Below are 26,943 nucleotides of genomic sequence, written 5' to 3' on the forward strand. Positions count from 1 at the left end.
CAATCTAGTTCTAAGCTGTTCATAGAAGCCTTGACTGCATGACTAAATGTATAACATAAAGCAACTTGCAACTACAGCGATGCGGAAATAACAGTGATTAAACGTGCTTAACACGGCCTTTTCAAGAGGAAAACAGTGAAAGATTTTTGAAGTGAACAATAAATAAAAGAATGTGAATCATTTTTTTTTAACAAAATGGGAAAAAAAAGTACAACAAATTATAACATGTATAAAATATTAAAACCGAAAGAAGAGATTGTAGAGGATTAGATAAACATAGCTGCTTTCTTCTGAAAATAGTTACACACCTGTTTACAGGTTTGGTATTGCAGCAATCATGTCAATTAAGCCAAGCTGTAATACTTGGTGCAACACATGTGGGGCTGATAGAAGTAAGCAGACAATGAGGGAGAATTTTAGTTCAGTTTGCACAAAAAAAAGTCACATTATTAAAGTTTTTTTTTAACCAAATTATACACACAAAAACTGGGGGGTGCGTATGACATGCGACAAAGGGGCAGGGCTTACTGTAAAACCTAAGGGGCCATTTACACAGAAAGATTATCTGCCAAAGATTTGAAGCCAAAGCCAAAAACAGACTATAAACAAAGAACAGGTCATAAAGGAAACCCTGAGATTTCTCCTCTTTTCAAATCTATTCCTGGCTTTGGCTTTAAATCTTTGGCAGATAATCTGTCCGATAATCTTTCTGTGTAAATGGACCCTAAGCTACACCCATCAGCAGTCTGTTTAGTAATAAGAGAATGAGGCTCAAGTGCCCTGGGGTGTTACCCAGCATAGTGAGTGGCCAGGGTTATGCCCAGACTCCTTGGTCAATCAAAAGGAGATGGGCTGGCTAACCTTAGGTTCTTGCCAGGCTAGGGAACACCACCTGGCATTTGAGGCTCAATTACATATAAATAAATATGGCAGAACTGGCAGGTGTGCTTTAAAATGTGACAGTGCATGCCCCAAAATGCCCCAAATTTTTATACACACTTACGGCTTAAAGGTAAGCCATAGCTATTACATAGTCTTAGGGCTCTTTTACATGGGCCAACTGTTCAGTGCTAATGTGCAAGGCATTTACAAGGCTTTATTATGGATGTGGCCGAGCCCTGCAAATTTATCATTATCGATAATAATGATTTTTTGGGCCGCACAAAGAATCCAATCAGTCCATGTGAATGTTTGCTCATTTATTGGCTGATCGTATATGTGGGAAAACAGCAAAAGACAAATAAGCTCACCTCATACAGTACGTCTAGCCTTCATAAATTAAATACATGCCCAAGGGCTTATTTTCATGTAATCTATGGACCCTAAGGAGTGTGGCGCTGTGTAATAGAACAAGAGACTACTCGCCATCAATCAATGTATCAATATGATGTTGGGAGATCTGACAGTGTTTAAATCTTAGCGGGACTTTACCGCCACGACACAGATGAGAACATAGTTTTGCTCTGTACATATCACTAGTTAGACCACACGTTGAACTTTGTGTACAGTTTTGGGCACCTGTATATGAGAAAGCACATGAATGAACGGGAATGAGGGGGCAACTAAGGTCATTAAGGGAATGGGGGCGCTACAGTACCATGATTATTAAGCTTGGGGTAACTTAGTTTAGAAAAAAAGACGTCTTAGGGGTGATCTAAACACAATGTACAAATATATAAATGGACAGTACAGAGATCTTTCTAGTGATCTTTTTACTCCTAGGTCAGTAAGTATGACAAGGAGGTATCCTCTACATCTAGAGGAAAGAACTCTCTGCCACATGATGTTATGATGGGTGACTCAATAACGACCCATAAGTTATGGGTACTAACTTTTATGTAATAGAAAACTAAATCTGGATTTTGTTGCCATATTGGGAAGCCATCTCCCTGTGAAGGGGCAATTGGCATCTGCCTCATGAGAGGAGAAGCCTCCAGGAATCACCTTGATGGCGGATCAGGGTCCCAAGTCTGGTGAAAAATGTTAGTGAATCTCAAAAACTGGCATAAATCCATGAGCTTGCTTCTTCCAGTGTACTGGGCAGTGGATTAAAACTACAATAATGGAGACTAGACACGTCATGAATAAATAGAATTTATTATTTTTAAGATATCATGCAAAAGAATATAATAAATCTCTCTCAACATTTGTTCATAAAGAGGTATGGAAAATTAGATCTATTCCAACGCTTGTAAAAACCATCTCTCTATACATATATACACAAGGATATCTATATTACGGGGTTGTAACAGAGTTTCCTTCCTTCTTAGGGATCTAACTTGGATTTTTCAGATGCACGATGTACTTCAAACTGTATGGATTAAAGTAATAACTGGAATATTAATGACTAACTGACCTGTCTGTTTTCCTACATACTTATATACACCATGTATAATAATTTTGGAGCATTTTTCCTTAGATCTCAGCATTGTCTCATTCCTAATAAAAATATGTGAATAAATTGACAACTGGGTGGTGCCAAAGTGGCATTGACTTTACTGGGTTACACCCAGTAGTCCATTTATTTATACGATTCAAAAGAAATAACAGTAACAGCACAATGCAGCTTTATATGAAGGAAAAAATGTGAAAGTATTACTTCAGGGGTAATATGAGTATTTATAACAGGTTAGCGACAGATCTCATGAAAATGATATTCACTAAATAATTTTATATAGAAAAATCTGATTAAACATGACAGCACTGGATGGAAGGAAGTCTGGGAATATTCTTATCTGCCCTCCGTGCCTACACCGAGGGCAGTAGTTATGATGTAGTATATCCCCAGCTACTAGTTTGTCTCATTCAACCCAGATGATCAAAGCCAGACTAGCACCATGCTTAAAAAAACCAACAAATCCCCACTAAATCTGCAATACTAATCAGATTTTTCTATAAAATCAAACGTCAATTGACTTGCTTCATGAAGAGAGGATATTTTGTGACTGGACATTAGCATTTTGTTCCACTGTCCACAATGGAGAAACCATCCTGTACATTCAATTAAAAAGGAATACATACAAATATAATGTTCATCAATTCTTACTCTACTGTACCGCTTAAAACCAGCCTAAATGTCCACCTTTTATCATCACATTGCTTTATGTCTATAATTCTGTGCAGGTCAATTTGTTAATATATTTTATTTTAAAGTGTCTGGAACTTTTTTTCATGCTTTATTTCCAAAGCCATTCATTTTTAAAAATTCTCAAAAACTGCAAAGGAGTTTGGAAGCCGCTAACACTACGACAATCCATAGGGATTAATATGTAACCTATGTTCATTACTGGGACCTAAAGACTGCAATCTAATGTGAATGAGGGCCTCCTGACTCTCCCCCGAAAACAGATGGATGAGACAGTTCTATTTCAACGTGCCCAGTCCTTTTGCTCTCAGGGGAAGTAGGCTCCTGCCAGAGGCTTCTGACGGCATCTTACTCTCCTCTCTCCAATTAGAACACATGCACACTTGCCTCACATACTCACTGTGCATGTATATGGAAGGAGGGAATCAGGAGATTTAGTTCTCAGCTGAATGTTCGGCTATCTGAAATGTCTGGCCAGAGTTCCGACTAGTAAGGATATACATAGAAATTAATCTACGGAATTTGGACGTCAATTGTTTTGTTAAAAAGACAGTGTCCATTTTAGGCTAGCCTAGAACATTGTGCATTGCACTGTTAGATGTATGCAGTTGCTGCACCAGCCCATGGTTCTTGCACCATCACGCCAATCAGAGGCAAAAAGCATGTATTACACCATAGAAACAAGATCCTTCTCTCTATATTCTTATTGCATTCTGAGAAATACGATTGTTAAATAAACCATGTAAAAACATCAGTGGTTCTGAAGTGTCTATGAATAAAATCTGTAACAGGAACTAAGTAAGTTAGTTTCAGTTTTGTGCAATCAGGTCTTTACCTGTAAGCTATATAATGCTGTATAGTAAAATATTCTTGCATAGTAGAAGAAGCAGATGACCTGTCACTTCTTTGTGTCCTGCAGGATGCAGTCCACAGTACATAAAAAACATATATAAAAAAAAACAAAAACATAGAAAGTTGGACACGGTAACATACATGAAGACAGACAATCATTGGGGACGCAAGGGAACATACTGAAGACATCGGTGACACACAGGCTTGCGAATAAAAGACTTGGCCACAAACAAAGGCACAAAACAAGCAGTGGAAAATACAAGACTATGAGTAAAATATATAACTAAACTCAAAAATCTCCCCTTTAGGTGTCATGCTGATGGTTACAGCATCAGACGCAAGGAATGGGTGACTTGTCCAGAAGTGGGAACCATGATTGATCGTACACAGGGGTCTGCCCCAACAGGGGCATTTTTTGTGCGGATATGCTGTGCACAGTCCTGCAGAGCAGGGTTGTCTTGACTTGGATAGGTGCTCTGAGGTAGTCACTCCACTGTTAAGGACAGGACTGTCATCACACAAATTCCACAGCTGATCAGTAGGACCTGGACTATGGAATGCCTGAAAAGGAACACAGCATTGTGTAAAACAAACACTTTTGCTTATAAGAAATGTACCATCATTAGTGTAAAGCGGACCTGTCAAAATGTTCGGGTTTGGCAAAACTCTCCGAACCTGAACACTCTGCATTTGAATACCAGTGGCTGCAGAAGTTGGAGTCCTGGAGAACATGGATACAGCCATAGGCCGGGTTCACACTACGTGAAACACCGGCGAGGTCACAGAACGGCCGGTGTCAGTGAAGATCATCCCGGTCGGTAATGCAATACTGGCTGGATGATCTTCAGGCGCATCCGTGGGCGCCCCCATCACAATTCACCATAGCCACAGCCGCACGCTCCATTGTGTAACTTGTCAGTCTTGCGCGCCCACTATTTAAAACTATGGGGGAAATTTATCGAACATGGTGTAAAATGAAACTGGCTCAGTTGCCCCTAGCAACCAATCAGATTCCACCTTTCATTTTCCAAAGAGTCTGTGAGGAACGAAAGATGGAATCTGATTGGTTGCTAGGGGCAACTGAGCCAGTTTCACTTTACACCATGTTTAATAAATCTCCCCCTATGTGTATACACTCTGGACGGGATTCCCTCTAACTGCAGGGCACGCAAGTTGTGTATTAATCACGGCCATTATAGCAAATCGCCAACAATGGCCGTGATTTATACACAAGTTTTGTTGTGTGAAAATGGCCATAGGATGTATCCATGTTTTCTATCAAACCCTAGGGGGCATCAAACTTCTGCAGCCACAGGGAATCCACAGGGAATGATGTACATTCGGGTTCAGAGAGTTTCCCAAACCTAAACAGTTTGACAAGTCCGCTCAACATTAATCATAAAATTATGGGTGATATATGATTTAACATTTTCCACCTTACTATGTATCTAATAAAAATAATCCTGAAATTTTGCAGCTCTCATTCTGACCACTAAGACTTATATTACGATGACCCTGTTCTGCCTTCCTTATCACAGACAGTAAAAAGTAACACCAATATATGGCATAAAGGTGATGCATAGAGCTCAGGGACCCCTCTCCTCCCCACACAAACAAAATCATCCTTGCACAGGTCAAACAGCATGTTCAGAAAACTCTTTCATTAATGTGAATAAGTTTAGGACCAGTCTATACCCATGAAGCTTGCCATAAGGCATACCTCCAAATGCCCATCAGTGTTGCTGGCGCTGGTCACGCAGCTGCCTGTCATTAATCACTTAAACGCCACAATGCATTGTGATCACAGCGTTTAAAGCGACTCTGTACCCACAATCCGCCCCCCCCCCCCCCCCCCCCAAACCATTTGTACCTTCAGATAGCTGCTTTTAATCCAAGATCTGTCCTGGGGTCTGTTCGGCAGGTGACAGTTATTGTCCTAAAAAACAACTTTTAAACTGGCAGCCCCGTGCTCAATGGCCGGGGCTTAGATTGTGTATTCATTATCCTAGCACAACCTCTCTGTCCCTCCTCCCCGCCCTCCTCATCATTAGGAATGCTCCAGGCAGATTGTCTCCTATTCCCCACCTGTGGCAGCTCGGCACATGGGCTGGATCGTTAAGGACCTGTGCAATGTTCAGACAGGAGAAAATGTGAGGGTGGGGAGGAGGGACGGAGGGGTGGTGCAAAGTTAGGGCACAGATACTCCCATTGGGCACGGTGCTGCAAGTTTAAAAGTTGTTTCTTAGGACAATAACTCTCTCCCTGACAAAGTTCCAGTGGAACGTAACGAGTAGGGGCATCATGGGTCGCCACAGGTCGCTCCTCTCCCTCTTCATTTGGTGATATGTTTTTTGATGGTTTTCATTTCTTTTGATATTTATGCATTGTTCACCATTTTTTTCAGTCACCATTCACATGACATAAACATATACATTTACTTTTGGTTATGACACCTTTAGTATTATGTTGTGTACTCACTTTGTATTATTATTGAGGGTTGATTGAGCTGTACTACAGGACCGTGTGCTGGCCTGGGGGTCCCCTATGTTGTTTGGGTCCCACCATGTTTCTCCCGCTTTGGGAATCTTAATTTTTAATGTGTAGGGATTCCTATTCCCTTGCTAGTGTTTGTGTCTTCATATATACGTTTTTGTAATGGTTAATAAACATATTTTTGCATTTTTTCCAACCTTGGAGGGCTCCTTTATATTACATACCCCTATTCCTTTTGTGGTGTTGCGTACTCTTTTTTTTTGGTATGTTTCAGGAAGCACCCTCTCATTGTAGTATCTGGTAGTGCATGCCCCAATTTCTGTGTTTGGTTTTTATGACAACAACTGCATCACCTGCCGAACGGACCCCAGGACAGATCTTGGATTAAAAGCAGCTATCCGAAGGTACGAGTAGTTTGGGGGGGTCAGATTGTGGGTCAGGAGTCGCTTTAAGGACCTCTGCAGGTGGGGGTAAACCACTTACCTTTGTGCTGACGGATTGTCGATCTTTGCATACAGCCTGCTCTCAGGCAGACTCTATGCACAGATTGCAGATTAAACTAATCAATGCTATGCTATATGCAATATGCTATACAGTGGTGCCTTGAATTATGAGCATAATTCGTTCCGGGACCGTGCTTGTAATCCATATCCACTCTTAGGGTGGGTTCATACTGAGGAATTCTCACGGATAATATCCGCGGAATTCCGTCGGCTGTCTGCGCGCACGGCCGCATGCCTTTCCGCCGGCTCCATAGACACCATTCTATGGGCCGGCGTATTCTGCTATCCCACAAAAGAAGTGACATGTCACTTCTTTCGGCGGATAGCACTCTCGGGGAGAGAGGGGTTACAGCTATGGAGAGATTACCTCCACAGTCCTGTCCCCTGATGCAAGCCCCAGCCTGAAGTGGGTCTGCTATGATTTGGAAGGTGAGGGAGACTTCCTGGGTCAGAGTACAGTGCTGTAGACCACGCTATGCAGACAATGCCCCTCCTCCACTCAGGCTCCCACCCAGTACAGGGAGCTCTTAAACCAAAGCAATGCTCTTAAACCAAGTCACAATTTAGAAAAACTGAGCTCTTAAAAACCAAAACGCTCTTAAACAAAGTTATTCTTAAACCAAGGTACCACTGTATATGCAATCTAATGAAAAAAAGGGGTGAAAAAAGGGTTAAAGAAAAAAGTTTAAAAAAAAAAAAACCCTTTGCAAATAAACCCCAATAAAAGTTTAAAATCCCCTTTCCCATTATATGTAAAAGTAAAATAAACCTATTATATTACAGTGAAGAGAAAGAAAACCCACCAGGTTGGCTGATTTTTTACAATTATATATTAGAAATAAAAAAGATCATGGCACAAGAAATGACCCCCCCCCCCCCCCCCAACCAGCCCTGTAGGTGAAAAAATAAAAGCGCTATGGCTCTTAGAAGGAGAGGAGGAATACTTCTTTAATTCGACCTGGACATCGGGGCATCAATGACCTTTAGCATGAAGGTATTAAAAAAAAAAAAAACTCAAGTCTTCCAGTACTTATCAGCTGCTGTATGTCCTACATATCTATGTCTATGACATACAGCAGCTGATAAGTACTGAAAAAAAAAGTTTTACTGGAGTACCCCTTTAATAATAAGTGCCTTTTTGGCCTTAGGGCCTGAGATGTAATATGATTTTTATATTGGCTAGAGTTCTGCTGTCTCTGTACAATAATCACAAAAGGTGTACTGCTTTAAGTTTTCATGTTAAATAGGGTGAAATTGAAAAACATATAAAAAGTACCAACCACTACTGTTGTTTCCCATTACTTCTTCTGTTTATACTCATTTCCCTTAGACTCTCAGATATACAGACTGTCTGATTAACATGAAGTGGATAACCTTTCATTTAATCCACATCCTTTAATGAAGCCAAAGGATCTAAAGAGGCTGATCATCATCTCACTTGACGCTCCTTGTAAAAAAGGACAGCTGTCCTTCTATCTTAGTATTCTTTGGCCAAGAAACATCAGGTGTTAGAAACAAATGACAAAGATCCCTTCATCTAAAACCAATTTAAGACTCCAGCTTTCTTCCAGAAATATCATGTTGAGTCTTTAGGTGACAGAAGCAGTCAGCGGCTCCTTGGCAATGATTAATCACCCCTGACTGCACTGGACTTCACGCGTCTTACCTTGTGTTTTTTTCTTCCAGGAGGTCTGGCAGCACACTAACCAATGCGATGTATAGGAAACCCCCCGATGTGAAAGGTAAAATCCAAGCCACAGCTTCACCTGTGTGTGTCATAACAAAACAATTATAGGTATAGGTATTATATCTGTCTGCCTGATCTATCCTGATGCCATCAAAAGAACTAACAGGATAACAGATCACTTGCCTAATACACAAGCAGAAATTGTATGTAGATCTATGAGCAGACTACATGCTATTGTTTAGGACAGCCTAAGATATTTCAATGAGAAAGGCCCCGTTCCCACTGAGCAAAGCTAGCGGAATTCCGCGACGGAATTGTCCGCCGCGGAATGCCATTAGCCTCCCGCTCATAATGGGACTCTATAGGAGGCGCGCGCTCCTGCCCTGTCCGCGCTGAAGAATGAACATGTTCATTCTTCAGCGCGTATAGAGCAGCAGCGCGCGCCTCCCATAGACTCCCATTATGAGCGGGAGGCTAACGGCATTCCGCGGCGGACAATTCCGTCGCGGAATTCCGCTAGCTTTGCTCAGTGGGAACGGGGCCAAAAAAAGCAAACTACACTGATAACGGCTTCAAGTCTGATGAGGTGTATTAAGAAGCAGTTAGGAGTTTGAATGAAACCCACTATATAATAAGATCTCTGTTTGCTGAATAAAGACAATACTGCAATACAGAGTTTCTATAAAAAAAAAATCAATTTAATATATATTTATAATGGTAATATCATTGTTTTTCTAATATGTAAATTAAAGCGAACCTAACGTTTGGCTAGCGCGGCAGGATATGTTAATAGACTCCGGTAGGCAGTTTCTTTTCATGTGAGCAAGGGCCACAACTCCCGAAAGCGCAATAGACTGCATTGTAATACACTTACAATGTAGTCTACAGCAATTCTAGGAGCTCCATCTACCACCCAGATTAGAAGAGGACAGCGTGCCGGTTGGAGTCTTTTAAACTTATCCTGCCTTGCTCGCCAAATGCTAGGTACGTTTTACAGTCCACAGGGCATTCATCAAATCAGTGAGTGCCCAGGAATCCCCTAGTCTCCTGCCTGTGACTGCCAAGCTTTTTGCTATGGTTTCTCTCTTCCTCGCATTTAAAGGGGTAGTTCGGCACTAAACATTTATTCACAAAATAACACACATTACAAAGTTATACAACCTTTCATACCTTAGCCCTACGCGGCTATGACGCCACAAGGGGGTGAGGTCTACGGTGTTATTGTGGGCGGGGCTAAGTGACGCTTCAGTCGAGAAGCCCCGCCCAGGTAGCACAATCCGCAGATGATAAAAGGTCACTTTTTACTGGAACAAGCACCAAGACGTATGATTATAAAATAAGGTATGAAAGCTGCTAAATTTACCCATTACACCTGTGTAGAGAAGTCATAATGGAAAAGGGGGGGGGGGGGGGGACAGTGTCACTTTAAATGCTGACATCACATTCCCTTCAACACAGGGAGACCCTATGCACAAGATGGCAAGTTCATTTTACTGTTCATAAATCCATCCATAAATCCTCATCAGAAGTGTTCAGTATACCCTGACCACAGTCAGTAATTACGGTCTGTACTGCATCAGAGTTCATCAGTATTTCCTCATCCAGAAATGTACTCACTGCCAGGTTTGGGCCTACAACTGGGGAAACATCTATTGATATGCATCCAATGCGGTCTTAAGGCTTCTATGGGCTTATTTGCGCTGTAATTCTGGTCAGAAACAGCGCGTTCTCTTTTTCTTATTATTCTGGGACAGACACCCTTCAGAAAATATAGTGATAAGTATACGTGGCCAATAGAACTCAATGGGTCTAGAAACTAGTATTTCCTGATCTAAAAAAAAAAAAGGAATACATTTCTCGGTCGTGTGCATGAGGCTTTTGTGTTAGTTGCAGGCAGCCACAATGTTATCATTCTGCACAGAACTTTAGACCAGAGTATGTGATATTTAAGGGTAGACAAATGCATATTTGATTTCATGCATGTTTTTTTTTTATTTTTTAAACAAGTTTTTTTTCTGCTGCTTTTCTTGTCCTATATAGAAAAATGGCAGAAAAAAAAATGTTGTTTTAGGTTACTTAGAGATGTTTTTATAGGTTACTTGGAGATCTGCCTTTGGTATTTAACCCTTCACTCACCCTGTTCATTATGTACTTACCAGCCCCTTTGGGAGACTGAGCACAAACAGCAAAGCCTGCTCCCAGGATACCCCCCATTGCAGTCATCAGCTGCATCTTAGCTGCGCTCCAACGGTCAAACCCAGCACGGAGGAGAATAGCAAAATCCCCAACCTGTAAAGGTTACACTGTATTAGAGATGTACAGGAGGAGAGAAAGCACAAGGGATCACTAAATAGAATGACTGACCTCATGGGGAATTTCATGCAGTAAGATGGCCACCGTTGTCAGAATTCCCACCTGGAAGAAAAAGATACATATTTTACAATCTCTGCTTATAAATATACTTTAGGGTAAATTCACACGGGCGGATCCGCCGGGAGTTTCACGCACAAAATCTGCAGCTAATCCGCAATACACATATTATTAATAATAATAATAACAATAATAATACGTGTATTGCGGATTAGCTGCTGATTTCGTGCGTGAAACTCCCGGTGGATCCGCCCGTGTGAATTTACCCTTAAAGTGAATGTATTGCCTAGATTTGATTTTAATTATCAGCGCCAGGCACTGAAACATAATTTTTCTAATCGGTTTTAATTTTATGACTGTATTTTTTTTATTACATTTTTTGGTCTCCACAGTGACACGAGGTCACCAAAATGTCACACTAAAATAGTTGCATTACCTTGGATTGCATACCTTGTTTTCTTATTGAAGTCTGAGATAGTCACAAGATGTACAACTGACCTTGCTGCATATCCTTAAATACACATTAGGTATGTGTCAGTCATTAACCTAGTATGTGTTGTCTGTCAGCACTGTGGTCAATACTCGGAGTATTCCTACACTTAAAAGTTCAGACAGCTATGTGTCCTTTCTCATAACAGTTACCTTACTGTCAGTCACAGCCGGGCTCCTGTAGTGACCGCACTGGCAAAGCGCAGCCCCATAATGTATTTCCTGCAGCATTTTGAGGGAACTACCTCCCTGCTTGATGTACATGTATGCCAACTTTTACATTTTTATTCCCATATAGAAAACTTGCATCGCTGTAAAAATAATTTTAGACTACCACTTCCAGTGGTTTAGGGTGTTCAGGATTTCTTATTCAGATTTTAAAGCTAGATGCAGATCATAAATGGATGATATGTATAAAAGAAAGACTAAGATTCTTTGCTTTTTAAAATAAAAAAAACTGAATGTGGGAACACTCCCTTAAAGTAAACAAACCCGTGCATTAATATAATCTTTAGTTGAATGCTTGGATGCACAGCTAGAGGTATAAACAGTAGGAAGACGGAGATAATGATACCGCTGTATAGAGCTCTAGTGACATCACATCTGGAATACTGTGTCCAGTTCTGGAGACCTCACCTAAAAAGGGTTATTGATATAATACAAAGAGTCCAAGGATGGACTACAAAAATGGTGGAGGGTGTCAGGCATAAAACATCAGGGATGACATAAAGAACTAAATCTGAAGTCTGGAAGAAAGGTGGGTTAGGGCGGGTTCACACTACGGAATTCTCGCGGACAATGTCCGCGGAATTCCGTCAGCTATCCGCCCGCACATCTGGGCGCCTTTCCGCCAGCCCCATAGACACCATTCTATGGGCCGCCGTATTCCGCTATACGCTGAAAGAAGTGTCATGTCACTTCTTTTAGCGGATCGCGGAATATGCCGGCCCATTGAATGGTGTCTATGGAGCCGGCGGAAAAGCGCGTGCCCGTGCGGGCGGACAGCTGACGGAATTCCGCGGACATTGTCCGCGAGAATTCCGTAGTGTGAACCTGCCCTAAGGGAGGAAAGTTCAAAACAAATCTAATATGTTTTAATTGGTTGGGGTCTGGGTGCTGAGACCCCCACTGATCACTAAAATGAGCAAGAGGAAGGTCTCAGCTAAGCACTTCTCTCCCTGTCTCTCCCTTCGCTGCAGGAGGTAGGCCCCATAGACCTTTTATAAAATCTACCATCAGCAAAGAAAGACATATGGAGAGAAGCGCTTATCTGAGTGCTTCTCCCTGTTCATTCTAGTGATCAATGGGGATGTGAACACCCCTAAGACTTTTCACATCTCTATGTTATATCAAAAGTTGTTTTTTCTTTTTAAATTGACAGTAACACTTTAAAAGGGTAGTCCGAGCAAAATATACTTACCTTTCCTTGTAGCTGAGCAGCTCTCTATCACCCACTGGTCTTCTGTGTCTCCCCATTCCTGTGATGTCACAATTCTACAGGAATTGGCTGCTCAGGAAAATCAGTGAATAAGGCAGGATACTGCTGCACACCCCTTTTATTTTACTCAGACTACCCCTTTAAGGATGCCTGGGACAAATATATATATCTATCCTAAGGAAAAATAAAAATAAAACAATATAAGGGAAGACAGGATGGACCAGTCTTTTATGTTTCTAAAGAGTAACTATCACTTTTAGAAATCTTTGTAAACTCATAGTGACATGTCAGAAGGTTTGATGGGGATTCCCTAAATAAAACAACCCCGTTTAATGTTACAGCAAACACTCTGGAGGCAGGGATGCCTGAAAGTGCAAGTCAGTAGTAAGACTTACCAATAATTAAAAGAAAAAAATGTAGTCAGACCCACCTTTCTACTGACCAGGAAACTGCCTGCCACCGCCATGCCATGGGTGAAATTATCAACAGTGTTGGCCAGCAGGTTGAGGTAGCCACTGACCTGTAACAAATAAGCCATTGACTATTGTACAGTCAGATGTCCTCTCTAGTATATCATGTGCTTAGTACATACTATATATCAGCTACTGACCTTAATACTGTCACTTTTTGGTCTCTGTTGAGCACAGTTTGGATTTTTGCTCACCCCATGCTTTCCATTCATTAAGCTGCCTGGAACTACTTTCTGAAGGAAAAAAAAAAACAAGATTGTGTAACTATATGCAAATATTTGTAGTGTAAGTGTAGTTCAAAGGTGGGCTGAACAAAAGCCGGTAGCATCCAACAGGAAGCACAGGGCATGGGATATGGTAACCCAGCTCAAGTGTAATGTGACTATAGGCAATAATAGTAGAAGGGAGTCAGCACCGGGCACTCCTGTTCCACTCGTGGACAAAAGTGGTAATCTCATTCCCACAACAAACAGCCAAGAGTAATGCAGTCACAGCATAGCCTGGAGGCCACCTGGCCACCTTATTCCACCATCTTCAGATATTTTTTATTTTATTTTTTTAACCTGAAGATGGTGAAATAAGGGATTGCCTTTTATCTGTGACCTGGCTATGCTGTGACTGCATTAGACTTGGGTAGTAAAGTATCATTGGTCCTTACCCCCTATAAATGGAGAGTGGTGATTCTATATGACACAGAAGAGGAACCTTTAGTCCTCCAGCTATTGCAAAAACTACAGTTCCCATAATGCCCGGACAGCCAATGCTTTCACTGTCCAAGCATGATGGGTTTTGTAATTTTGCAACAGCTGGAGGGGTGTATGTTTTTAATCTCTGCTATATGGTGTCTATTCTGTGGCCAAACTGAAAAGTATTAAGTTGTTTGACCTGTGACTAAACAAGAAAACTACTTTGGGTTTAAAATGACTTGTTTCTCAAATATGTGATGCCATGTCAGCAGGATACTGGGCTATTCATATAACCTAATGCCATAGGGCTCAGATTACAAAGTGTCCACTGTGACTGCATATAAACGTGTCCATATGAGAGGGTGTGGTGAAGCTGCACTTTATATGTACCAAGGATAAAGATAGGAAGAGGGGTGTCTGGAAAAGACAAATGTACACCTTTAGGCACTGCTACCTACAGAATACAAGACATCTTATTCTTATAACAGAGAACCCCTATAACATAAGATCTACAGCAAACAGCTGATTTTTCTGGGAAATTTGCTGTCAGCTATACAGGTCTTACGGACCAGCTTCATGAAGCCTTTTACCTTAGTGTCTCTCTCCAGTACAGAACTGGTGGTCATCTGTTGTTCATTGGAGAACGTTTTCTCCAAAATTAGGAAGGCGAGGAAGCCAATGATAACCCATAGTCCCAGGAGACGCTGCTGCTGGAGAGACTGGGAGCTTCCTGGAAGGAGAAGACATTACATTTTATGTAATAATGAGCAAACATCACATCAAGGCAGAAAAACTTAAAAGTGACACTGTCCCCCCCCTTTCTGGATGAGGACATCTCTACACAGCTGTAAAGAATAAATTCTGCAGTTTTCATAGCTTACTTACAATAGATTTCTTGGTGCTTGGTCCAGTGAAAAATGCTTTTTATCGTTGGTGGATTGTGCCACCTGGACGGGGCTTCATGGCTGCTGTGCCCCTTCGCCCCGCCCACATTGGCACCGTAGGCCCAGCCCCCTCAGCAGCCACTGAAATGGGCCAACCTAGAGGGAGTGGGGAGTAGACCACTATGCCGACCCGTTCAAATGGCTGCCAAGGAGGCGGGGCCAAGACACCAATGACATTACGGAGGGGGCAGGACTTAAGGCAGCAATGTGGGTGGGGCAAAGTTGCACAGCAGTCGTGAAGCCCCGCCTAGGTGGCACAATCCACCAAAGATAAAAAACATTTTTCACTGGATCAAGCACCAAGAAATCTATTGTAAGTAAGGTATGAAAACTGCAGAATTTGAGCTGTACAGCTGTGCAGAAACATTCTTATAAAGAAAGGAGGTGACAGTATTACTTTAAGGAATTGATGTACAGAACAAGAAGAATTATAAGGCCACAGAATACCTCAGATTGTGTTAAAGGTATACTCCAGGTAGAGGTTAAAAAAATGAAACTTCTGCAGAAGCATATAGCATTACTTACCTATCTATCCCAGTTTTGAAACTACCAGAAATGCATTTGTTTTGGGGGGTTTTGTTCTGTATTGTGTTTCTGTACTTCCTGGTTGAGCAGTTCCCTGAATGCAGTACTGGTTCCAGAATGTAATGCTTTCCCTCAGCTGTTCATCACAGTCCTCCACCCTGCCCATTCCCCGCCCAAATCTGTTGAAGAACATCTAGGCTGTGTTCATACATTGCTGTTTTATTACTGTTACTGAATTATTTGCAGTACTTTATCATTTCATTGTGGTACCACCCACACAGCACACAGTTACTACCTGTAACACCACACAGCACGCTGTATTCTCTACCTGTAACACCACAAAGCACGCTGTATTCTCTACCTGTAACACCACACAGCACGCTGTATTCTCTACCTGTAACACCACACAGCACGCTGTATTCTCTACCTGTAACACCACACAGCACGCTGTATTCTCTACCTGTAACACCAGACAGCACGCTGTATTCTCTACCTGTAACACCACAAAGCACGCTGTATTCTCTACCTGTAACACCACACAGCACGCTGTATTCTCTACCTGTAACACCACGCTGTATTCTCTACCTGTAACACCACACAGCACGCTGTATTCTCTACCTGTAACACCACACATCATGCTGTATTCTCTACCTGTAACACCACACAGCACGCTGTATTCTCTACCTGTAACAACCCACATCATGCTGTATTCTCTCCCTGTAACACCACACAGCATGCTGTATTCTCTACCTGTAACACCACACAGCACGCTGTATTCTCTACCTATAACACCAGACAGCACGCTGTATTCTCTACCTGTAACACCACACAGCACGCTGTATTCTCTACCTGTAACACCACACAGCACGCTGTATTCTCTACCTGTAACACCACACAGCACGCTGTATTCTCTACCTGTAACACCACACAGCATGCTGTATTCTCTACCTGTAACACCACAAAGCACGCTGTATTCTCTACCTGTAACACCACACAGCACGCTGTATTCTCTACCTGTAACACCACACAGCACGCTGTATTCTCTACCTGTAACACCACACAGCACGCTGTATTCTCTACCTGTAACACCAGACAGCACGCTGTATTCTCTACCTGTAACACCAGACAGCACGCTGTATTCTCTACCTGTAACACCAGACAGCACGCTGTATTCTCTACCTGTAACACCACACAGCACGCTGTATTCTCTACCTGTAACACCACACAGCACGCTGTATTCTCTACCTGTAACACCAGACAGCACGCTGTATTCTCTACCTGTAACACCAGACAGCACGCTGTATTCTCTACCTGTAACACCAGACAGCACGCTGTATTCTCTACCTGTAACACCACAAAGCACGCTGTATTCTCTACCTGTAACACCACACAGCACGCTGTATTCTCTACCTGTAACACCACACAGCACGCTGTATTCTCTACCTGTAACACCACACAGCACGCTGTATTCTCTACCTGTAACACCACACAGCACGCTGTATTCTCTACCTGTAACACCACACATCACGCTGTATTCTCTACCTGTAACACCACACAGCACGCTGTATTCTCTACCTGTAACAACCCACATCATGCTGTATTCTCTCCCTGTAACACCACACAGCACGCTGTATTCTCTCCCTGTAACACCACACAGCACGCTGTATTCTCTCCTTGTAACACCACATAGCACGCTGTATTCTCTCCCTGTAACACCACACAGCATGCTGTATTCTCTACCTGTAACACCACACAGTACGCTGTATTCTCTACCTGTAACACCACACAGCACGCTGTATTCTCTACCTGTAACACCACATAGTACGCTGTATTCTCTACCTGTAACACCACACAGCACGCTGTATTCTCTACCTGTAACACCACACAGTACGCTGTATTCTCTACCTGTAACACCACACAGCACGCTGTATTCTCTAACTGTAACAACCCACATCATGCTGTATTCTCTACCTGTAACATCCCGCAGCACGCTGTATTCTCTACCTGTAACGCTGATATTGAAATAAAGTAAAGTACTTTTTGAATTACATTTTTTTTCTTGTCATCTCAACGTACATATTATGATCAAGCATCTGTTATCTTTGAGGTTGAGCCCCACAATAAGGACTTTATCCCATATTACCTTACATGGGATATACTGTGTATGCCTTGTTTTTCTCCAGGTGAGATTGGCAATGCCGGCTCTGATTCTTTCTGGGATTTAGGATAATTTACTTGTGTTAATGCATCATTTTTGTGCATATGCTGCAGTACTGCAATGAAACTCCAACATGTGTGAACATGGCCCTAACTTCACTGCACACTTGTGCACAATCAGTGAAATCAGTGCAGAAACTGCTTGCAGCCGGTCAGAGCTGGTGAATCACTCAGGGGATTGAGGGAACCATCCAAGCCTCCTGGGACATCACACCCTGCCCCCTGTCTGCATCATCAGTCTGTGCTCAAAAACACACACAATGTGAGGCAGAGGCCTGGAATCTTTGTCTCCTTAGGGCTCGTTCCCACTGAGGAAAGGTACATGTTCATTCTTCAGCGCGGACAGGGCAGGAGCGCGCGCCTCCCATAGACTCCCATTATGAGTGGGAGGCTAACGGCATTCCGCGGCGGACAATTCCGTCGCGGAATTCCGCTACCTTTCCTCAGTGGGAACGAGCCCTTAGGTGGGAGAGCAGAGGGAGCAAGAGACAATGTGAATTGGCACAGAGGCCATTTTTCTTCACTTCCTAGATTTCTATCAGCTACCAGTGTGGCAGAACCGTACAAATATGGCAATACATTGTATAGACACATTTATATAACTTTTCATAGAATTTTTTTTCCCTTATGTGGAGTTCCCCTTTAACCAATAACCACCCAAACAACTGCAAAGTCATAAACATATATTGTCTTAATTCCTTCCCCTGCCAGTGATTTTTGGCATGCTTGTAACTCCTCATCTTCAACGCAATTGCAGCAAGTTGATCTATTAGGGTATGTTCAAACTACAGAATAGGCGAGGAAATGACATGTCAATTCTTTGGGTGGATTGAGGATTGTGCTTGAGAAATTCGATTGAATCAATGGGACAGGCAGAACAGAATTTCAAGTGGATTCAGCTTTAAATTCCTTGCCTATTCCGTAGTGTGAATATACATTAAGGCCAGGTTCACACAGCGTATGACACCAGCCGTGTCACAGAAAGGCTGGTGTCAGTGAAGTTCATCCCAGCCTGGTACTGCAGTACTGGCCGGATGAACTTCATTTGTGCTGAATTGTGCTGAACGCATCCCAATTCACCATAGCACACAATGGAGAGTGCGGCCGGAGCCATTGTGTGAACTGACATGTCTGTGCGTCCGCTAATCAATGAATAGCGGCCGCACAAAACGCATATGTCATTTTTCCGTGCGGCCGGTTGGAATCCCGGCCAGAGTGTATTCTATGTGTATGTACTCCGGCCGGGATTCCTATGACTTCTATGGCAATCTACGTTGTGTGAATATAGCCTAAGGGTGCGTTTACACAGAGAGATTAATCTGACTGATTTTTTAAGCCAAAGCCAGGAACAAGCTATAAACAGAGAACAGGTGATAAAGGAAAGACTGAGATTTCTCCTCTTCTCAAATTCATTCCTGGTTTTGGCTTTAAAAATCTCTTTCAGATAAATCTCTCTATGTAAACGCACCAATACACTTTCTCCTCTATTGGTTCTGAGCGATTGTTTCCCTCAGTCTGCAGCAGCCTGAGGCAATCGAGCGCAGATATGTACTGCATTGATCCCTATAAACAATTGTTATATTGTTCATCAGAGTCCCCTAAGGGGGACTACAAATTAGTGTTAGAAAAAAAAAAAAAAAAAAAGAAGTTTTTTCATCAATAAAAAAAATCCCAATCCCTAATAAAAGTTTAAATCGCCCCCTTTTCCTATTTTTTTTACATATAAAAACAAAATAAAATAATAACATTTACTATTGCTGCGAATCACCCAAACTATTCAATTATCACATTTGAAACGGTATCCCAAAAAAATTGTAATAAAAAAAATGATCAAAAAGTTGCATAACAAAAGTACAGATGATGGTGCAAAAACTGTGCTTCAAAAAGCCCCATAGACCTAAAAATAAAATCGTTATAAGGATTAAAACAAAGCAATTTTAGCATAATTTGGGGCACAATAAATAAAAGCTCATATGGCACTGTAGGTGAAAAAATGCAATCGCTATGGCCTTTTAAACAGAAGGAGGAGGAAACAAACATGAGGAAACATGAGGAGGAAACAAAAGTGCAAAAACGAAAATTGGCCTGGTCTTTAATGCCCCTATTCCACGAGTCGTTTGAAGGAGCAAACGAGCACTATTAGCGCTCGTTTGCTCCTCGTTCCCCGCTCGCTGCCGCCGCTATTCAACGTGGCGTCAGCGAGCGGGTGAGTGCGGGAGGGCTGCCCGGGGGATCGCTGATCGTCCGGGCAGCCCATAGGATATAGCAGCGCCTGCTGCCGATGCTCCTATTCAACAGAGCGACGGCAGCAGATCGCTGCTATATCAGTCGCTTGTTTTTCAACATGTTGAAAAACAAGCGACTGCAACGATCAGCCGACATGAACGATGTCGGCTGATCGTTGCACTCTATTCCACGGGACGAATATCGTTCGTAGCGGTCGATATCGGCCGAATACGAACTATATTACTCCTCTAAACGACCCGTGGAATAGGGCCTTAAGGGTCCCTTTACACAGAGAGATTTATCTGACAGATTTTTGAAGCCAAAGCCAGAAGTGGATTTGAAAAGAGGAGAAATCTCAGTCTTTCCGCTATGACCTGTTGTCTGTTTATAGTCTGTTCCTGGCTTTGGGTCAATGATCTGTCAGATAAATCTCTCTGTGTAAAGGCAACATAAGGGGTTAAATTGTACCGTACTGACACAGTGTGTCATTATTATATATATTATCAATAGGCAATGGGGTCTGTTGCATGTGGCCGCTGCTGTCTGTCATGTGATGGACCAAGTAATCTATCACAACAGAAGAATGGGACTGAACAACACACATGTGGACAATGCATTAGGCAGCAAGCGTAAAGCTCTGGAATAGATCACCTTTCTGAATACAGCGCAGCTACTGATATGTGCACAATGCATGTTCACACATTCTCACCTGTCGCTTGCAATGCTCCTTCCAGCCCAGACTGGTCAAGCACAAACAAGCAGGTACATGTCCATGTTCACTACGCTTTGTAAAACAATTGCATTCAACTCCCCCCCCCTCTATTTATGATCATGACTGGTGTTTTCCAGGATTCAGCATTGATGGCTCATCCAGTGTTAGAAAAACACAGACACTTTCTGGAATTGCTTGTCTCCAGTCCAGTTTGCAGTTAAAGGGGTTATCCAGCACTACAAAAATATTGGCCACTTTCTTCCAGAGACAGCCCCACTCTTGTCTCCAGCTTGGCCGGGGTTTTGCTGCTCAGTTTCATTAAAGTAAATGGAGCTTAATTGCAAATCGCACCTAAACAGGAGACAAGAGTCGTGTTGTCTCTGAAAGAAAGTGGCCAGGGCTCCAGACTAAAAAATTTACCTAGGAGCCATTGGCTCCTAACCTGAAAAATTTAGGCGCCAAATAGAATATTTGGTCGCCAACATTTTAAAACATGTAAAATTTATGTTATATTAAATGGGACTTACTGTGTGCAGAGGCCACAGCAGCATCCTCCTTTAGATTCTTTCTTTTCTTAGTTTGAAAACGTTCAACATGGAAACTTGCAATTTGACAACCATATACCCCCCTGCTGCCGGTGTGTTCCCTCAGCCAGCTGCCATCTTACCGGCAATGATCTACTATATATATATATATATATATATATAGTATATAGCCCCGGCAGCCGATGACATATAGCCCCTGTGGCAATGTATATGGGAAGTGGTAGTGTGCAGTGTATATACATACAGACACTGAGGGAAGTGGTACTGTGCAGTGTATATACATACAGACACTGAGGGAAGTGGTAGTGTGCAGTGTATATACATACAGACACTGAGGGAAGTGGTAGTGTGCAGTGTATATACATACAGACACTGAGGGAAGTGGTAGTGTGCAGTGTATATACATACAGACACTGAGGGAAGTGGTACTGTGCAGTGTATATACATACAGACACTGAGGGAAGTGGTACTGTGCAGTCTATACATACAGACACTGAGGGAAGTGGTACTGTGCAGTCTATACATACACACTGAGGGAAGTGGTACTGTGCAGTCTATATATACATACAGACACTGAGGGAAGTGGTACTGTGCAGTCTATATATACATACAGACACTGAGGGAAGTGGTACTGTGCAAAGTATATACATACAGACACTGAGGGAAGTGGTACTGTGCAGTGTATATACATACAGACACTGAGGGAAGTGGTAGTGTGCAGTGTATATACATACAGACACTGAGGGAAGTGGTAGTGTGCAGTCTATACATACAGACACTGAGGGAAGTGGTACTGTGCAGTCTATATATACACACTGAGGGAAGTGGTACTGTGCAGTCTATACATACCCCCCCCTCGCACCCAACACGCACTGACTACCGCACCTGGCCGACATCACAACAGACACACTACCAATCCCCCGCCCAGGCCGCGGTCCCCCCACACACATTACTGGCCGGCCCCCACCCCTGCCGTCCCTCCGGTTGTACTCACCCACTATCTAAGCTTGGTGCCGCTGGGGTGAACTTGAAGAACCGCGGCGCCGGGTGAAGAGAGGCGGGAGAGAGGCGCTGGAGGAGTGTGGCGCCTCTGCGGCCGTCCGTCCAATGAATGACGGACGTGCTGGATGACGTCACTGGAGAAGCGTGTCCCCGCACACGTCATCCAGCACGTCCGTCAATCATTGGACAGACGGCCGCAGAGGCGCCACGTGATTCGGCGCAGCGTGCGGAAGGCGGAAGTCCTTAAAGAGACAGCGCGCCGCCGGGGCCAGTCGCAAATGGCGCCCAGATTAATAAATTTGGGCGCCATTTGCAAGATGTCAGTCGCATTGGCGACCATTTTGGTCGCCATCTGGAGCCCTGGTGGCCATGTTTTTGTAGCTCTGGATAACCCCTTTAAGCTCTGTTCACTTCAATGGAACAGAGTTGTAAAACCGCACCCAAACTGGAGTGAAGAGGGGTGCTGTCTCTAGAAGAAAGTGGCCATGTTTTTCTAACGCTGGATAACCCCTTTAAATTACCCATATACATTAAAGTAAACAGACTTTACGGCGAGATAGGCTAGATCAGACACATGGATTTTTTTATGCCTAACCTTTTTATATTTCAGGGAAAACAAGCCACTGTCAAATACCTCTAGTAACCAACCGTGCTGGAGTACCACAGACACTACAAAATGCCAAATAAAGCAATGGTTCCCATAAAAGAGATAAACTGGATATCAGACAGACAAATGTGCACAGACACTGGTGTGGTGTGTACTGCATGGCGGCATACTTCTATTTTGCTGATAAGAAGCAACCATCATACACTGACTGACCATGACATTAAAGGGGTTATCCAGCGCTACAAAAACATGGCCACTTTCCCCCTACTGTTGTCTCCAGTTTGGGTGGGGTTTTGAAACTCAGTTCCATTGAAGTAAATGTAGCTTAATTGCAAACTGCACCTGAACTGAAGACAACAGTAGGGGGGAAAAGTGGCCATGTTTTTGTAGTGCTGGATAACCCCTTTAAATCCTGGAAAAACTTTTAAGGCTTTCTTAAATGTCAATAAATAAGTCTGCTTATATGTATTGGTGCCAAATATGCACTTAATGTATTACAAGTAAAGACAACAGTTTACATAGAAGCGGAAAAAATGGAGCATAAGGGATGCATTGACTTACCTGTCGTAGCACTGCAGGTGTAAGCCCACGCCTCTGGCAGAAGGTGAACAAACACATCGCCCAGTAAACCACCAATTGCAAAACTCAGCAGCTGCTTCAACCTCTTGGCGCCCTCTGGAAAAGGAAAAACTGAATGAATACCCTTCTTTTCTGAGCATGAATGGAGGTACTCATAGTAAATCACTCTACAGAGCTCTTCCTGGATATTTTACAAGTGTAAACCCATAAATGATGTGTTGCCGGCTGGGGTTATGTAAGTTATGCAAGTAACGCTATAAACTAATACAGGAATGTGGATATTTGACTTTTCTTCTGGTCACTGCGAGATGTAGAATTTTGGATATAGATAGCGTGGCACATTTCTCTGATGTGGAGCACAGTAGGGCCCAACAAACTTTTATGGCTACCATATTACCATGTGCATAACTGGGAGACAATGAGGGAGATAAAAATATTCAGCATACCTTCAGATCTCAGCGCAGCACCTGCTTCAACGGGAATGACCAACAGTGGAAAGACGCCACTTAGTCCCACCAGCAAGGAGCCAATCAGAGAGCAGATCCAAGCATCCAGGGGAGAGGTGTTGGCATTTTCACAGGCACGACTTCCTGGGGCACAGGCAGCACTGAGGTGGAATCCCACACATGCAAAGAGCAGCCAGGGTACAATCCTGTCCCACATCATCCTATGTGGAAAGACAAACACAATGAGTGGCCTGTGACCAAAACAGCAGATAAATCTCATGGTTAGGCTGGTTTCACACTACGTTTTTGCAAAAACGGATGGAAACACAGATGAGTTTGTGTGCATCCATCTTGATCTGTTTTTCCATTTACTTCCATTACAAAAAAAAAAAAAAAACGTATAAAAAAAAATGAATGATCCTTTTTTCTTTTATAATGGAAGTCAATGGAAAATCGGATCAAAATGGATGCACACAATTCCATAAAACAGATTGCAAAAAAAGTAGTGTGAACCCAGCCTTAGCAGGTTTAGTGGTCATATCTGTGGCAACCACAGTTTCAGACATCCGGTGTCCTTAAAGTTCACTGAGTAACCCTATGTTACGGCTGATTAATTCTGCATAGTGCAGCTAAGAAGCATTAGACTGCTGGAAACATCACAGGAAACTCCATTATACAACTTATATAACAAAAACTACAATTTGCAAGCCATTTTTCATATAAAACAATAGACCACTGTATTACATAACAGTACACAGGGCACATAGTAATAACACAAACTGACTAGGACACCTAGATATAACCTTGGCTCACAGGAGACTGACAGACGGCAAAACTAAAAATTACTGAAAGAATTTTCATCCACAACAGAAGGGAGATGACAAGGAGAAATGGAGGAAAGGTTCAAACCTGAGATGCGAGGATCTCCAGACCGCAGCCTATGTAAGCAGGTTACATAGACACAAGCACAAGCTATCATTTAGAAATGCACCTTCACTAATCCTTCTGTCAGAAATCTGACATTAACAGGGCTCCGGGGACCGGCTTTCCTGCTGTAACCTTACATAACAGGTTTGCAGTTCACGGCATGTACCTTCAGGACACTACTTTATATGTCTGATACATTATAATACACACCCATTACCACAATAACTGCACTGAAAAAGTGCCCCCAGGCATGCCAGCTTAGCCACAGAAAACACTACAGATATATTCACTGTCATTCCAGAAAATATTAACATGGACAAATTTTCTCCTGTTATTTTCTTTTTGGTTCATGTGTGATATAGTAAACTCTAAAAAAAAAAACTGAAAATAAAGCAAACGCAACATGTTTTCAAAATGCTTCCCTCCAGACGCAACGCCATATTCACAGCACACTATCAGGTACAGAAAGGTGAGAGCGATTTACACTAGCAAAATAAATAAAATATCTGCTGATTAATCCTGACAAACAACCACCCTCCTGCTTAAGCTGTGACATTTATGAAAAAGAACATTAAACAAAGAAAAAAGAACAAAGAAATGGCAACATTTTTCGCAAATTTCATCTGCCCACCGGTGCATCAGAACCTGTTTATAGGGAACTGATCGTCTCCAGATGACAAGGTGTCTCACCAGCCAGTATGTTACCTGATCACATAACCTTAGAGTTCTTCAACTTGTGGTTGTCTAGCTGCTGCTGCTGTAAAGCTACAACATCCATCATGACCTGAAAGCCACAGGTTGTCTGGGCACTAAAAGAATGACAGTTTTGCAACAGCAATAGGTTGGGGAACGCTACTCAACATCTACAGCTAACCGTGCACCTTATACAACACTCACCCGCCAAAATCCAGCCATACACTCTATACCAGATCCACCCTCTAAATGGAGATACTGACATTGGTAAACATATAAAGCTAGTCCTAGATCATACATAACATACTAGTCTAACTAGAGATCATACATCAATCAGGAACAGATCATAAATGCAGATTAGGTAGTTAGTAAAGGCTGAGACATCTTCTCAAATCTATACCTGATTTTGTAATTCATAATAGCAATAAAAAAAGAAATAAACATGTGAACAATTTCTGAAGCCAAATAAACAGCACAACGGCACATATACAAAAATAGTCATTGTTTAATTTGGGGGGGGGGGGGGGGGGGGGGGGCAATAAAAATCTGTGGTGGACATGAACTCTTTATGCACTGAAAAATAATCCCAATGTCTTCTGAGGTCTATCCAGAACAGACGGCGCTACGTGATCGTGACATCACTTTTTCCAACCACCCAACACTCTCCTTAATGCGCCCCCCTTCAAAGCTCACCCACATATCCTGAGATGACCGCAACCTGCCAACCTCCAGCTGTGGTATAACTATCTGTCCAGGCATGATGGGAGTTGTACTTCTGCAACAGCTGGAGAGTCACAGCTGGGGGAACATTACTCTATAGTGTTACCAAACCCAATTCTATAGGTGGTGAATGATGGTCATAATGCAGTTTTACATTGCTGGACAATAACCTGCCACCGGCTGTAGAACTACAAGTCCAAGCAACATGCAAGTGGGATTTTAACTGTCTGCAAAGTGAGTTTTTCGACTCCCCCCCCCCCCCCCAAAACTTTGTAAGTGACCTGTAGATCCAGGATACCAGACAGACTGGGAGTTGTAGTTCCACAATAGCTCAATAATGCAGAAAGAATTACAGCTCTAAGGAAGCTATGCTGGGACATATAGTGCCCCCACAGCAGAGGAATTGTCAGTGGAAGCTGCATAGAGTATACAGGCAGGCTGGGACTTGCAGTGCCACATCTGTGGAATGCACTTGCCCCCAGGTCTGCACTGCAGCAACTTTTCTGCTCTAACTGCACTGCAGTCACCAATAGACTATCACTGCTCAGATCAATACCCCAACTCCTATGCTCATCCACTATACAGCCATACATACCAAAAGAAATCACGTTACGGCTCTCGGTTGTGCTCTCATTACCAGCCATCCCCGACCTCCTACACCCCACTCCCCGCCCCTCTGCCGGAGCCACGTGTCACGTCCCCCGGAACCATTACCTCCTTGATGCTG

The 26,943-nt window shown here is 42.8% G+C and overlaps 1 protein-coding gene across 1 annotated transcript; it reads right to left on the bottom strand.

Annotated features, from left to right (window-relative positions):
* Positions 1 to 2,081: 2,081 nt before the first annotated feature.
* SLC39A13 (solute carrier family 39 member 13) lies at positions 2,082 to 26,897 on the bottom strand. Its single transcript, XM_069965841.1, has 10 exons — positions 26,812 to 26,897; positions 23,877 to 24,097; positions 23,413 to 23,526; positions 14,664 to 14,803; positions 13,528 to 13,620; positions 13,348 to 13,437; positions 10,985 to 11,035; positions 10,777 to 10,909; positions 8,600 to 8,699; positions 2,082 to 4,498 (listed from the first exon to the last, which is right to left on the bottom strand). Exons 2-10 carry the CDS (start codon positions 24,094 to 24,096, stop codon positions 4,423 to 4,425), a joined length of 1,017 nt encoding a protein of 338 aa, XP_069821942.1. The 5' UTR covers position 24,097; positions 26,812 to 26,897; the 3' UTR covers positions 2,082 to 4,422.
* Between the last annotated feature and the right edge of the window lie 46 nt (positions 26,898 to 26,943).

Source organism: Dendropsophus ebraccatus, chromosome 4 (genome assembly GCF_027789765.1).
Source record: "Dendropsophus ebraccatus isolate aDenEbr1 chromosome 4, aDenEbr1.pat, whole genome shotgun sequence".
Taxonomy (NCBI): domain Eukaryota; kingdom Metazoa; phylum Chordata; class Amphibia; order Anura; family Hylidae; genus Dendropsophus; species Dendropsophus ebraccatus.